The sequence below is a fragment of the Sinohyriopsis cumingii genome, chromosome 12 (genome assembly GCF_028554795.1).
Source record: "Sinohyriopsis cumingii isolate HCF-2022 chromosome 12, ASM2855479v2, whole genome shotgun sequence".
In the NCBI taxonomy this organism is placed as follows: Eukaryota; Metazoa; Mollusca; class Bivalvia; order Unionida; family Unionidae; genus Sinohyriopsis; species Sinohyriopsis cumingii.
The window spans coordinates 17212245-17227467 of NC_142972.1; the positions used below are offsets into that span (position 1 = coordinate 17212245).

Consider the following 15223-nt stretch of genomic DNA (forward strand, 5'->3'; position numbering starts at 1 on the left):
GCAAGTTACTGAGGGACCTCCAAAAATTGAAAACAAATCACTTTGACATCAAGAAAAATGGGGGGGGGATTAGGGAACTGGGCTGTTTAATGACTAAATCCTCATTTTACAATCACGTCGATAATAATTTTTTATAACACACTTTTTCTAATGAAGTTGTTTGTTATTCTGTTCAAAGAACATTTATTTTCAAAATGTCCAACATGTGAAAGATTGTTCCAACTGGTTTCAACAACCATCACATGTACACGAAAAATCTGTGTATAATGTCACTGGTTTTTGTTTTCTTGATGAGTCTGGTTCCCATAGTGGTGTTTGATAGTATCCTGCCAAACTGGGAGTCCACAAAACAGGGAACTAGAATAACTGTTGATACACCACCAAACAAGATTCCTTCTTTTTCATAAACACTACATTTATTTTGTGAGACAATCATCTACCTCAAAACTCAATTTGTGTATTGTTCAGTCAGTACAATATTGATGTCGTGATTTCATTGGAAGTAATAATGAAACTTCTTATCATCCTTGATATCTCTAAGTGCTCTTTATTTTACAAAGTATTCATTTCGCTTGGCTGCCTTGTTATCTTTGATCACAGTTATGAAAGAGTCGGTTAATTTAAGGTAGTTTACGTAACATACACAATAAAATTTATAACAGTGTTCGATTGATCAAATAAAGTAAGTTCACCCAACATATGACCGGGGCCGTTAGATTTTAAGTTTGTAGGATTTTCGTGCCTTTTAACTTTTCTCTTATTCCACCTCCTTTATTTGATTCAAAACACATAATTAACGTGATAATACAAAGGAGGCCAGCTTTTAATTCAGTGCAACAATACAACAGACACTTCCGCAAGTCAGTTATCTAAACACGGTTGGCACTTAATTAGGTTCTCAAAAAATGCTCATGGACATAGCTGTTATGGTAGATTAACGCATTTTATGTATAATTACAAGAGGACACATTGCATTTATGACAATTACACTTAAAAGGAACTAAAATATAGAACTAGAACACAAATTTCAATTGATAAAAAATTATTTAATTTGTATTTATTTATTAAAGTACTGCCTCCACTCAGCGTAACTGACATTTTCACTGATAGAAATTTCCTTACATATCATTAATTGCGGTGCACTAGGAATGTTGTTTGGAAAGAAAATGTAAAAAAATGTATGACCTATTATTAAATTTGACATTTCATAATATTAATTAAAATTTCCAGGTCCTATCTACCGTTTTAGACAATAAAACAAGAGACATATCATTTCCGTTACCAATTTTGATCGCAATTTTCTTCAGGTTCGACAAATAGGGATCAATTTTTGGGGTATTTTCTGGTTTTAACAATGGGATCCATCCCTGACTCCACGTTATAAGCGGGTTCGCAAGTTATCAGGGTGCAAGTTATCGAGGGAGTGGTGTATACAGTTCCTTGAAACCATAAATGAAGGCACTTGTGTGAAACCTGGCAGTTAGGAACATGAAAATATGCATTCGTTAGATTGAACCACAAACTCATCCTGTCTGAATGAAAGCCTGAGTAACCGTGCAATCTCTATTCACAACTTTGCAGTGACTCTGTATCTATTGTGCTGGCTGAGGTCTATGAATGGCCTGGGCTTTCTGTTGGCCTCGCTTGAGAACTTCCTGCAACACCCACCAGCACATCTCCTATAAATTCTGCCTCCTGTGGATCAGACAGAGGAAGGTGAGATGAAAGAGGCAGAGCCTGAATGAAAGAAATCTGTAGCCTCTCCAAAAAATCTTAGGTCACCTATTTCTTTAATGGAAAAAGATCAATCTAAACCTGCAAACAATGAAGCCTGGTACCTGCTAGCAGGTTGTTGTCAGTTAGTCTGGATGGCAAGTCACTGTCAATTGCTGGGAGGCTTAGAAAAGGATCAACCTTGTTTTCTATCCCTTTTATGAAACTGCCTATGAAATTGAGGTACATACTGCTGCTCGAAGATAGACTGTGATGCAAACTACTTCTGCTGAGTGGTGTCCAACCTTCTGTCCTTTAGACAATGATCATATCTGTTTTGACTCAGCTTGATGCATAGGAGGCAGCAAAGAATGCCAGAAAGGCAGCTCTAGTGTTGCCTGCTTCCAGACCTCTTTAATATGACTGCCTAGGTAAAGTTAATGAATGGCGAGGCTTAAATGATGGTAAGTTGAGAAAGATGTCTCATCTCACCAAATCTAAACTAAAAGACGTCATCAGGGTTTGACCAAGAATGTTAATCACCTTCATGATGCAGACCGTAGACTCCCATGCATACTCACTGAGTTTTGGCAAATAACACCAGATAAAGCACAGATGAAGTGGTGTCATATTCTACACTAATTCAAAGGTTGTATTAAAAACAAACCAATCAACCTTATAGAACAGAATTTACACATTCACTGATACAATTTCCTTCTCCAAGCTCAGCAGGTTTGCACTGTACAAGTCCAAGTGTGTATTGCACAAGTTGGAAGAGAATGACATTGGGAACTGGCTTTCTGAAAAGAAAATATTTGGATTTTCTAGGGAAAATGTGACTGAAATTTCAGTGAAATCTCAGTGAAATTCTCTGAAAGATTTTGCCAAATTTTTTGAAAATATCAGTGAGACTTTGTGATTGAAATTTCAGTGAAAAAATATCAATGAGAAACCACACTTCACTAATATAAAAAGCAAACCTTTATTCCATCTCAATATAATTTATTTTTTGTTTCTTGTACATTCTGAACGACCTTGAGCAAAACTTATATTTCCTTTTCTGACAGCTCTAATTTGATTGGAAACAGTAACGATACCTTCTTTCCACATTTTTTTTCTTGTTATTCTTCCTTTTTTAACCTTTAATAGGATTTAACTGCCCTCAATGACAAGATTGTTTTCTGTTTTAAAGCATACTTCCACTTTTCTCCTGACCTGAATCTGATTATCCTCGATATGGACTGTTTTCTTGTATCATCTCTGATCCAGTTTTCAAATAATAGTCTAAATGCAATGAGAATGCTGGTGTTTTGAATTACTGAGTGGGACACGGACACAAAACATTTGAATAACAGTTTTAAAAATGTTTGGAAATGAGAATGGCTTGAATGCAAAGTCAATGCAAATGTAATTGCTCAATTTGTAAGAAAACTGAATGCCAGGACTAGCATTTTGTGATTTTTGCCATAAAGATTTGAAATCTACCATTGTGTTTAACATGTTAAATGAGAAGGAACTGGATAAATTGAAAGTTACACGATCCCAAACTGACTACCTTCCAGAACTGAAGGATGGACAATGTATATAGATCACTGATAGGTAAGAGATGATATTGTTGCTAGATACCCATGTCTATCAAAGAGTTCTTTTCATGGCCCACAAGCAGAATCATCTCTCAATGTTGTGAGTGATATCATTGTTTATATTTGCAAAATATTCGAGCTACATTAGAATTCTAAGTAAAATCAGTGTAATTATATCATGATAAACAACTGTCATGACTGCTTATGGATCAAGGGCTCATTCAAGTGACCACAGAAGCATCATAGTTTCTCTATTCAAAATTTCAGCCTACAGTACAAGTCTCATATCTCGCTTATGTCATATAACAGCTGTATAATTCTGTTTCATTTATACTGAAATATTAGTGGTTAATAAAATGCTGTATAATTCATATCCATTATTTCATTTGAAACCTTCTGAAATGCTAGTGAAAAATTACTGCAATTTCAGTAAAATAATCTATAAATGGTAAGTATGAAATTTCACTATTTCACTCCAATTTCATTAGTAATTCAATTACATTTCACTGAAAGTTTTGATCAAAAATTTCAGTGAAATCTCGTCAAAATGTCCATGAAATTTTAGAGATATCTTGCCAAAATTTCTCTGGAATTTTTTAAGATCTCACCAAAATTTCAGTACAAGTTTTGGTCAAAATTCTTGTGAAATCTCACCAAAATCTCAGTGAGATCTCACAAACACTTCAAGGGGCCCCAAGTGGCCGAGTGGTATAAAGCGCTCTCTGTTACAAATCACTGCCATCTCACCTCTGTTTGTGTGGGTTCAAGTCTCAGATTCGGCCAATGTGGGTATGTGAGAAAGCTTGCCAGTAGCTTCTCGCAGGTTGGTGGTTCTTTCCGGGGATTTCCCAGGTTCTTCCTCACCATTAATACTGGCCGCCATGTATAGCCTATTGTGTGCTGAAAAATGGCGTTAAACCCTACTACAACAACAACAACAACAAAAACTTCAATGAAATCTCACTAATATTTTGACCAAAACTCTCAGTGAAATTTCACTGAAATACTAGTGAAATTTCAGGTACATTTGCACTAGGAATTCCTCAGGTCCTAGACTGTCTGATATACGATCAGAAATTTATTTAATCATCACTGAGTGTGGAAGAAAACTGTAGGAAGGGTGTTCATTGACATTCTAGATGTCAGCTGATGCTTAAACCACATAGGTTTGGCTTGCAGATAGTAGCAGAGAGAGAAGATTACATAAAGCTCCTCAAAGGCCACTTTGAAATCAAACTCCATGCACTCCATGGTGGGCATCTACCCACTGGCTACTTAGGTTGTACTGAAAGCCAGGCAAGCAACGCAGCGTGTCTTGCCAAATATGGACTACTGAAAGGGTGGCAGGACAGCCAACTTGTTGACCAGCTAAATGGTCAGCTTGACAGATGACTAGACAGAATGATCAGCAAAACTGATGTTTGTCAATTCAACCGATTCCCATATGACTCCACATATAATTCAACAATCAGCTGGTATGCAGCACAATATGCAAATGCAATGGGCCTCTTATCACTAGTTCAAAAGAAAAGCTGATCTGAAAGCTGGACTGGCTAGTCAAAAACCAGAATGGCAGTATATGCACAGACTGCTGATAAAACATATCAGCAAAATCATTTTTATATCATCTGTGCCCAGATTTACAGGACTCTAAGGAGGTCATGCTCGGACATCTGGGGGAACTTGTGCCCACTGGTCTGCAATAAAATGGGAGATCAGTCTCCTGTCAATAACAAAACTGTATTCAAGTGAAATGACAAATGGTGGAGCAAAACAGTCCCCAAAACCAGCACACAGTGATGTCATTTCCTGCACTTATCTCCATATTTGTGACATTAGCAGAATCTGGGTTGAGTGCAGCATGAGTATCTCTAAAGTATCAAGGTGACCAGACATAAATGTTGCTGCAGGCATGGCTTGCATGTTCTTATATATGAAGGTCATCATGGCATCCAAAATCTACATTACCTACCAATAATGTCTTCGGGTGAAGAGTTGAGATGTACCTGTCAGTGAGAATCAACTTTACTCATCTCGATTTGCTGAACTCTTGTGTGAGGAACATGGACCATATTCCCTCTCAGCACACATATGCAAGTAAGGCACATCTCATGCAAATCCTTCCAAAATCTTAAATCCATAAGCTTTGAACATTTAATTATTACTGTAACTGAAAAAACAACCATGACAAAAACAACAGATATGGGGGTCATCATAGCATCCCACCTAAACACTACCTATTGATAGCTTCTTCGGGTAAAAAGTCAAGATGTTGCTGTGAGTCTCTCTTTGCTTTGGGAAACACTTGAGGAGTAACATGGACTACATCCATTCTGAGCACACATGTGCAAACATGGCATGTCTCACATGTATCCTTGAAGACCTTAAAGCACTTGCACCCTGGACATGTGGTCATTACTGGAAATGAAACAACACAATAGACAATGACAAAAGAAAATAACCCATAAATGTGCCTGCTAATGAATAACTGAATAAATTCAAGCACTGTACACAAATAAGACGACCAAAAATTAACATTGACAACACTTTGTTAAGAGTAAAAGGCCAGAAATTGAAGTCCATAAACTGAAAAAAGTAATTATCCACTAAATTATAAAAATAATGGTGCCAACATATATATGAATCATCAACACTTTATAGACTTTCTAAATGGATGAGTTGAATATCAAGAAAGAATGTTGTGTGATGTCAGTCATTCCATAGTCAAAGCTTATACTTAAACCTGAAAACATCCATGTGATGGAAAGCGACCCAGCAGTGATGAGAGGTAACTGGTCAGTTTCTTTCTTCTGTTTATATGGTATATACACAGGAAAGGCAAAATTTGCATCTATTCTGGAGGGTGATAAAATAGACAGCAAAGTTTATTTTCTTAACACCAATGTACTCAACAGAAAGAGAATCCACCATGATGAATTGGCCACCAATTCATCACTCTGTGAATTTTGCAAATATAGGTTCAAACTGTTTGCAATACAGTATATTAAACTGTAAGTCAAGCTTATAGATTGGAACACTGATCCTAAACAGAGCATTTTCACATGATGTGTAGAAAGAAGGTAGGTAAATAGGATTAAGCAAGCAAAATAGTTTTTTTAAAAACAAAATTTTGAAGAATCATACCAACCTGTTTTTGATAGTCCGTATCTGAATCGAAACAGGATCGGTCAATGAAGTAAATTTTTTTCATGCAATGCACAAGTTGTTCAAGCTGCAATATAGTTTCATCAACTGATATCCGCGGTTCTAGTCCACTGGATAAAGAACGAATTAATTCTGGCTGAAATACTACAAGGCTACGAACAAGATCTCTCCTGTGCCTCTCAGTTGTATCCACTCCAAATACTTCCTGAACCTTTTTCCCTAACTTTTTAAGTAAACTTTCTTCTTGCTTCGGGTATACAACTCCATCATACTGATGCCATTCATCTACATGAAGAAATAATAATGCAAAATATTATTGGGGGAGTAACACTAATTTTAATTATGTAATACTCTTTTTCATGCCAAAAAACTTCATCCATTTCATGAGAACAAATCTCCTCTCCCAGACTGGAGAATTGTCAACAAGACGTTCAAGCATCTCACATAACCATGTGCAGAACAGTCATCTCTTTCATAAATGGCGATTACACCAGGACATAATGAGCAGGGTGGGAGGAGGGCATTCGGCAATAACAACAGGTAAGTACTGCATAATTAAAATCAATTTTACTCTCCCCAGCTATTACCTTCTAGTAGCAATACACAAACCATTGGTACTGAATTTGTCAGCAAGATGATGGGTAGGATGATGTGATGACACTGATCAAAAATGGAGAAAAATGGAATTTACTCACTATTCATGGGTCAATCCACTATACTGAATGGCGGTGTCTCTGTGCCTAATATGTGCCATAACAATTGATCCCAAAGAAAAGATCCTTGTTGTGCTTACAACTGGAGGTAGAGGAAGGTCATCAAAATGCTGCTTACTGACATCATCCATGGAAGAATGATTAAATTAGGCCCATGAGGTAGCAATGGCTCGAACTTCATGGGCTTCTAGTTTCAAGAAAGAAAACTCTCTATAAGTAAGAGACTGGTAAGGTCTTTTGATGGTAATGACAATCCACAGTGTGATTGTGGAAGCTGAAATATCAATGAAGCCCTTTAGATAGAAATGTAGTGCACTTACAGGACATAAAAACCTATCCTGATCATCCCCAGCACATTTTCAACTGAGACTAGGGATCTACATAGGTAATGGAGCTGCCGAAAGTGACTTATGTTTTGCTAAAAATCCAAGTTGATAAAGGAGATAAGCAGATTTGTAATTACCAAAAGAAAAAAACAACAGAGACGGCCAGTGTTGATAGACAAGGCATAAATCTCACTTTGTCTTCCTGCCAACACCAAGGCAAGTAAAAACACAGTCTTGTGTATTGTGACATAAGATTCCGCTAGTGAGGTTGGGACCTGGAATGATCTATCAACAAGTCTAAAAGATCACTTAACAACAAATGTGGGGGCCAGTAGGTCTGAGAATGATATGAGCAGTGAAGTTCCAACTTTTTGTAGAACTTGACGTGACAATCATAATGTTGGGAACATGTATGTGAACAGATGATAACACCAGAAGCTGAATGCATCCACTGCTCATGCTCTCTAGTCTGGGATTGGAGAAACATGAAAGGGAAGTCTGTTGTTGAGAATAGTCACAAACAAGTCCACCTGATGCTTTCTCCACAGTGTGAAACGGGACCCCGTTATATGGCAGTAAGGAGATCATTCCACGAGGACCGTTTTCACATGTCCTGAATGGATAGTTCACTGATATATTCTTCTCTCCCGGAATGTGGCAAACTCAGAGGGTGAATGTTTCTAAGGATGCTCAGTGGAAGAGGAAGTTCCAGACCTAATCACAATGAGAAGGACATGTGTGCCTCCTTGAAATCCAAGATATGTTACAACAAACAGAGTGGGGCAGACCACACTACAATGACCCTTTACTGTTAATTTACCCTTGCAAAGCAAGAAAAATATCTATCATTTCTAGATTGTTGATGTGGAGGAATGATTTGTCCCGAGTCCAGTTACACTGGAGAATTACACCCTCTAGTTCTAAATAAATGTCCAAGCTGGAATCAGATGCATTGATGAACAGACAAGAGTGGGGACTGGGTGCATGCATAGGGACCCATCATGAATCTGGCCTGATTCATCCACCAGCACAAGTGGTGATTAAAATCTGGTCCTTGTGTGGAATTATATCTGAAGGTGAAACTGTTAAAGGGCACATGCGGAGATGTCCCAGAGAAAACAGATCTGCGGCAGCATTCAAGGTATCCAATGGGGAGATGTAAAGGTAAACTGAAAATTATGTCTTTGCTCATAGCACCTTATAAGTGCCAGGATTCATTCTATCTGATTGTATGGGACCCAGGCCATGTTCTGGCTCAATTGGAAGTTCATCCCCATGTAAACAAAGTCCTGATATTGGATAAGCTCTGACTTCCTGAGTTTGGGTAAAACAACCAATGAGTTATGACCAGCAATGAAGTACATCCTGATCAAAGGAATGTATCTCAACATTGTGGATGAGTCAGTCATCAAAATACTGGAGAATCAGAGATGCCAGTAATGAGGTAAACCACAACTACTCACATAACATGGGTGAAGACTCAGAGTGTGGAAGCAGAACTCAGACTGGAAAACTTCATTATCCAAGCAAAACCAGAGGTATTAGTGATGTGGTGGAAGTATTGGGATGTGCAAGTAGGTATCTCAAAAGTCAATGGAGACTGCCCAATCTGAAGGACATATTACATTCTGCACTGAGAATATGGTTTCCATCTTGAAAGGTTCCTCAACAACAAACCAGTTTAAATGGGAGAAATCAATTGAGATATACTGCTTTTTCTTGCTGACAAGGAAAATTCAGGAGCAGAATATGGGAGACTAATAACTGTTCTGGACCCTATAGTGACTAACAATCTGTCATTCTATTCAACAGCTTCAATTGTCTTTATGGAAAGGCAGGACCTGGAATAGTCCAGCATCCAACAACGGTCTCAAAGCAGAGGTAGGAATGGACCACCCTCTAAAATACTGAGCAATGTCTTGGCCTGTAGATAACCTCTAGTAGATTTCCTCAGTCATAAAGGAATGAGGAAGAAGCAGGTCTGGTTGCATCTGTGCCTCTAGTAGATTTCCTCAATCATAAAGGAATGAGGAAGAAGCAGGTCTGGTTGCATCTGTGCCTGAGATCTTCTTCCTGTACTCTGCGCCAGATGACTTCAGGCACAAATCTGCAGGTAAAAGGCAGTAAATACCACCTTATCAAAGGACCAGATCTTCTCCACCTCATCCAACTCTGGGGAATAAGTTGGACTGATATGTGGTGTCAGTGGAGCTGTTTCCACACTGAACTCATTGGAGTTGACATGGTTAGATGGGGCATCATCATCATCTAGTACACTCTGAAAAGTAGAGTGGCTGGGCATCACTATGTCCCTCAGGGGCGGAGGTGACATAGAAACATTTTATGCCACCACCCACAGTGTGTACTAGAAGTGCAGGTGTAAGGATGAGACTGCTCATTTTTCCTTGACAGTATAGATGATGCTATGCCTCCAGCCTTCCTAGCTGATGCCACCCGACAAGTTGGCAATGGCAGTACATAAGCCACAGCATCATATCTGTTATTGGTTAAGGGTCCAGAAGTCCATGGAGGCATAAAGGACTAATTCCCTTGAGATGGAGGACCCCACATCCCATAACGTTTCATAGGGACACTAGAGAAGTGAGGAATACCAATCAGATCCGTTTCCCTGTTCTGAACCCAGATGGGCAGATTTCCATCCCTGCATAGGATGTGACAGTAGGGTGTTGAAAATGGAGAACTCGGTCTGATCCCTATCCCCGTGCAACACACTAACCAGGTTGAGAGGCATGAGTTTCATCTCCTCCGTCACAGGAGGAAACATGCCTCTCTGAACATGAAACTTTTTTGGCTTCTCCCCTTCAGGGGAGGTGATCAACTTGAGCATTGATGCCCTCCTTGTGGGGGAGCATCACTGGTCTTGTCTCTGAAGAGACTGGAACCCTGATGTGCTCCTCCAACCTGAAGAGTTAACCATTTTGCAGTGAGACCTTGGGATTCTGCAAGGGAAAAACCTGAAAATTCTGAAGAGGTGGGGGAGGGACATTTCTTCCACTCTCAAGATATGCATCTGGAATCAGTTATATTCCTGATTTCCATTGACCATAATTTACTAAATGCACAATGATTCTTTCAAACAAGCGATGCTGTCAGGTTGAGTGTCCCACTGGCCCTTCTTGTGGTCACATTTCACCACAGACTGTCCCAACAATGTTCTCTGAAATAAAAAATCCTGGAAAGAAGACAGTGAATAATGACAGTATGTCACACAAGAACTCATCTTTTGTTTATATAGTGTGCTATATACACCCTATTGCATACACTGGGTAAACAATGAAAGGAATTTGACCTGTCATTTCATTGTTTTTAAAGTAAGATGTTCACCAGTCAAACCTTTATTGAGGATCAATTGCAAAGAAACAATAACAACGTGACATGAGCCAGAAGAACAATTAACAACATACAAAGATGAAAAACACCAAATTGGTGTTTAGACAATTAAAAACGAAAAAGGATTACACAATTCCTGCTATGCTATAGTAGGGTCTCTGCTGCATTATTTCCTTAACAAGAACCATAACCAGTTGTAATTGATAATGACTACAAGTGTACTCTAACACTGAAGGGGTGGGATACAGCATAGTAAGCTAAGAGATCCCTGAAAGAACCAAATTCAGAAGGGAAGTATGGGTTAATGGCAAATTACATGAAAATGGAGATTATAAATGTGAAAACCAAGATATATTTGTTCAAGGAAGCCCGCAATGCAGTAAACCATTTGTAAAAACTAATATTCCTCTGTTCAACAATTCAACAAATGTCAATTAACATGACATTTTTGAAAAAGATCACATGGGCATGAAAAGTGCACAAGTGGACTGTCTTATTAACAATCTTACACTCCATAACAGGATGTATTCACTTCAAATTGACGAGGTTTTAAGGCACGAAAAAAGTATGCTATATAACAGCAATGAGCTATGTAAAGCTGCTATAACATTTCGAAAATAAAATCAATCCGAATGCTTGTTCACAAATTCCTCATTAACTCATGAGTTATGGTATATAAATGCATGGATGTCCAATATGGTACCTGACAATTATAGTGAATTACATCCCTTAATTCAAATCGACTCTAATGTTACAGAATGGACAGGAAAGTATGAAGTATAACTTAAAATCTGGACTCATGACCTTTCCTTTTATGATGAAAACCTTAAATGTGGTATACAACACACCATCAATATAGCATACAACACACCCGCAAAAATGGTGTATTAAAATACCAAAATGCTTTTTAATTATAGACAGGAAAGGAAAGGTTAACAGAATTTGCATATATCTACATATCAGACTTCTGCTGAGCACTTTCTGAAAAGCAGTCTTGTAATTTTACTGTTTAGTAATGGTGGTAAATATTTGATTGTGGACTGACATCATTCATGCATATCTGAAAGCACCTTTATGCCAGCATGATTCCTGCAATGTTTACTCAGTATTTGTTGAGCATTTTTCAGAAGAAGTTGTTTCAATCTTTTCTTTTCCACTGTTAGCAATAGTGGCCATATCTGATGGAAGATTTACATTATTTACATAAAACTGAAAGACCTCTTTGCAGGAAGCTTCATGTGAAATTTCCTCAAATTCTGCTCATTGGTTTTTGTGAAGTTGTTTAGAGGTGTTTCTATTTTTACTGTCAGTGGCCATATCTAATGATGGCACAGCATCATTTGTGCATCATTACAATTCGCTATACCTGGATTCTTTCTGTAAAATTTGCTCCAATTCTGTTCAGTGTTTTCAAAAGAAATCGTTCACATGTTTCTGTTCTTAGCAACTGTGGACATATTTGACGGCTGATAGACACCATCTGTCCAAATTGTTTTATAGGTCTTCAATCCAACATATTTTCAACCTTGTCTGCTTAAAAAGTATTGAGCACTTTTGAATAAGTCATTCAAAGTAATGGTGGTCATGTCTTATGAAAAATCAGCATCATTTGGACAAACTTGAAGGGACTTTATGCCAGAACTCTTTATGTCAAGTTTGGGTTAAATTCTACTCTGTGATTTCTGAGATGCTGCTTATTGGATTCTATATTTAGCAACTGTGGCATGTTTGCTGGTGGAACATTATCATTTGCAAACATTTAACATGTCATGCCAGAATGTCTTCGACTACTTATGATTCAATTCTGTTCAAGAAATTGTTTAAGACATATTATTATCTGGTGGCACATGAGTGAGTTACTGGTACAAAAATATATAGCTTTGATGTCAAAATGGTTAATAACAAGATTGGTTGAAATTGATCTGGTAGTTTTTGAGAGGAAATAACAGATGTAGGACAACAGAAGAGTTTTCTATTTTCTTGAAAAGCAGTATATTTGATGGCAAATTAGCATTATTTGTGTAATGTACAGTCTTGAAAGGTCTTCATGCTTTGTGTCAAATTTGATCAAATTCCTGTCAGTGGTTTTTGAGGAGCTGTTTGAAGTTTTCTGCTTTTAGTAATGGTGGTCATATCTGATGGCATATTGGCATAATTTGCACTAAAGTGAAAACATTATAGGATATTCTGTACCAAATCTGGTCGTCAACACTGGTCCAATTGTTTTTGAGAAATGTTGACAACAGTAATATTTGACAGATGCTGGACTATACCATATGCTCACTGAAACTTACTGCCAGGCAAGCTAAAATGTATACCAAAAATGACCCTAAGCACTTGACCTACCTGTAGAGAAATTTCAGAAAGAAAAAAAAATCAACTGCATTTTATGAAAAGAATAAAGATAAAAATATTGTTCTGGGTCCCCATTTTTATAAATAGTAATTTTAATAATGTAATACTTACCTGTCACTGTGACCTTGCTTACCTCTTTAGGATCAATAAATCCCTTATCCAGGCTTACAATTCCAACCTCCCATTTAATGGAATATTCTCAAAATTTAAAATATAGGCAGTCTGACTACCACATCATCAGCTAATGCAAGATACTCTTCCTCTTTGGTTTCCACACAGACTACACCTGTGCCATTAAAGTGGGGATGGTGGAGAGAATATTGTAATATGACAATTAAGTACTACCTAATTAGAATTAAGTTTTACCAAGTCAGAAAGCTACATTTTAATAGCAATAACATATTACCAATCATTGGTGCCTTGCTGAATTTGAGCTTTCTGATGAAGGTCTATGGCCTCAACAAAATATTTATTTTAAAAAATGATATACTCATCCTTATGGTATTAGAGATGCTGCCACAATTTTATATGAAGGGAAGATCTCCACCCTTGTCACCAAAACAAGGAATGAGTACTAAAAAAAAAATTGGGGAGAAATCACCACAGTTTATTATTTACCCAACACTTCAATATCCATCTGTCTCTTCTTGCTTCACTCTGTTTGGTCTCTATTAGAATCAACACCCTCTCTGCTCCAAATTCAGGGAATCCGGTGACTTGGCATGTTGGGTAAGAGTTGACATACTAAAATTCAAAAGACTGAATTCTAATATAAAAGGAAATTCTTCCAGCAATTGTTACAAACATTACACAACATACCTCCTGTCTGGTGTTGTCTTATAACCATTTGTACTGTAACAGCCGAGATTTCTGAAACTCATCAAATGTTGGTTTCTTCTTTGGTGACATCTGACTTTGTTTTAGAATTATCATCCTCAGTATAGTGAGAAAATCCACTTCATCATTCATTTTCTTCATTCTGCCATTGACTTTGCATATTCATTTCAGCATAGACTTGAAGTTGAAAAAAATTATAAATTTCTCCCCAGCCATGCTCGACTATAATCTTACCTTTCCGAAATGAACAAAAGTTCATGCACACATAAATGTACTGAAAGGGAATCAATTGCAGAACACCTCTATTACAGTTTATCTCAACAGTACTGTACAGATTAAATATTTTTTAATATGCACAACTGATTTGCAGCAGTTATCATGCATCACAGCTTTCCAACAGTCCAAATTCTGTAAACATTTGGTGGGATTTGTGCACTTGCACATCCTGGCAGCATCTCTGAAGTATGGGTGTCCATTATTGTAAGATGGCAACAGAATGGGCCACTTTCTGTGCCATAATTATTGGGCCCAAGGAAAATGTGCCTTTGCACTGGTGTGCCAAAGAGTTAAGTTAATAGTAGGATAAAGTAGTGCGAGTCTGCCAAATATGGCTGTCATATCATCCTCAAAAGATGAATGATTCTGGTACATCCATGAAGCAGCAACAGCCCCACCTTCATGGACTTTAATTCTCATAAACACAGGCTACTCTCAGTGTCTCAGTGAAGAGCTGAAAAGTTCTCTTAATAGAGCACTTTACCTCCACCTAGAAATGGTGGATGCCAAAATATTAGTTGAATCTGACCCTTCAGCCACAACTATAAACCCCTAACTGGGCAATAAGTTCTTTATTTTCCCCAGCACTGATACAACTGTAATTGTGAATCACAGTAGGGAGTGGATCTGAGAATGGAGAGAAACTGACTCATATTTACCAATGAACCATAAACTCTCAGGAAACAGTTTTAAGGGTAAGTTTCTCAGAAGATTCACCCAATGGTTCTTATGAGGATTTTCAAGTTCACAACACATGAGAGATTCCATCTTGATAAGATCAGAAATATCAGAATTTGAGCATGTTAGAACTGCCATGGAGACCTTAATAGCAGAAACTAAGAATTCCTTCTTTCCAAACCAAGTGTCTCTCTAATGAGAGGATGGCCAGGGAGTGGTTGGATTG

The 15223-nt window shown here is 37.7% G+C and overlaps 1 protein-coding gene across 1 annotated transcript in view; it reads right to left on the reverse strand.

Annotated features, from left to right (window-relative positions):
- LOC149786037 (E3 ubiquitin-protein ligase rnf213-alpha-like) overlaps positions 1-15223 on the reverse strand; it is a 143317-nt gene that overhangs the window by 75604 nt on the left and 52490 nt on the right. The window contains exons 7-10 of the mRNA XM_089978106.1: positions 14870-14946; positions 13825-13950; positions 9604-9778; positions 6445-6746 (exon numbers count right to left, since the gene is read on the reverse strand). Of these exons, the coding sequence (XP_089834232.1) occupies positions 6445-6746; positions 9604-9778; positions 13825-13950; positions 14870-14946 (680 nt within the window). The remainder of the gene's footprint in view (positions 1-6444; positions 6747-9603; positions 9779-13824; positions 13951-14869; positions 14947-15223) is intronic.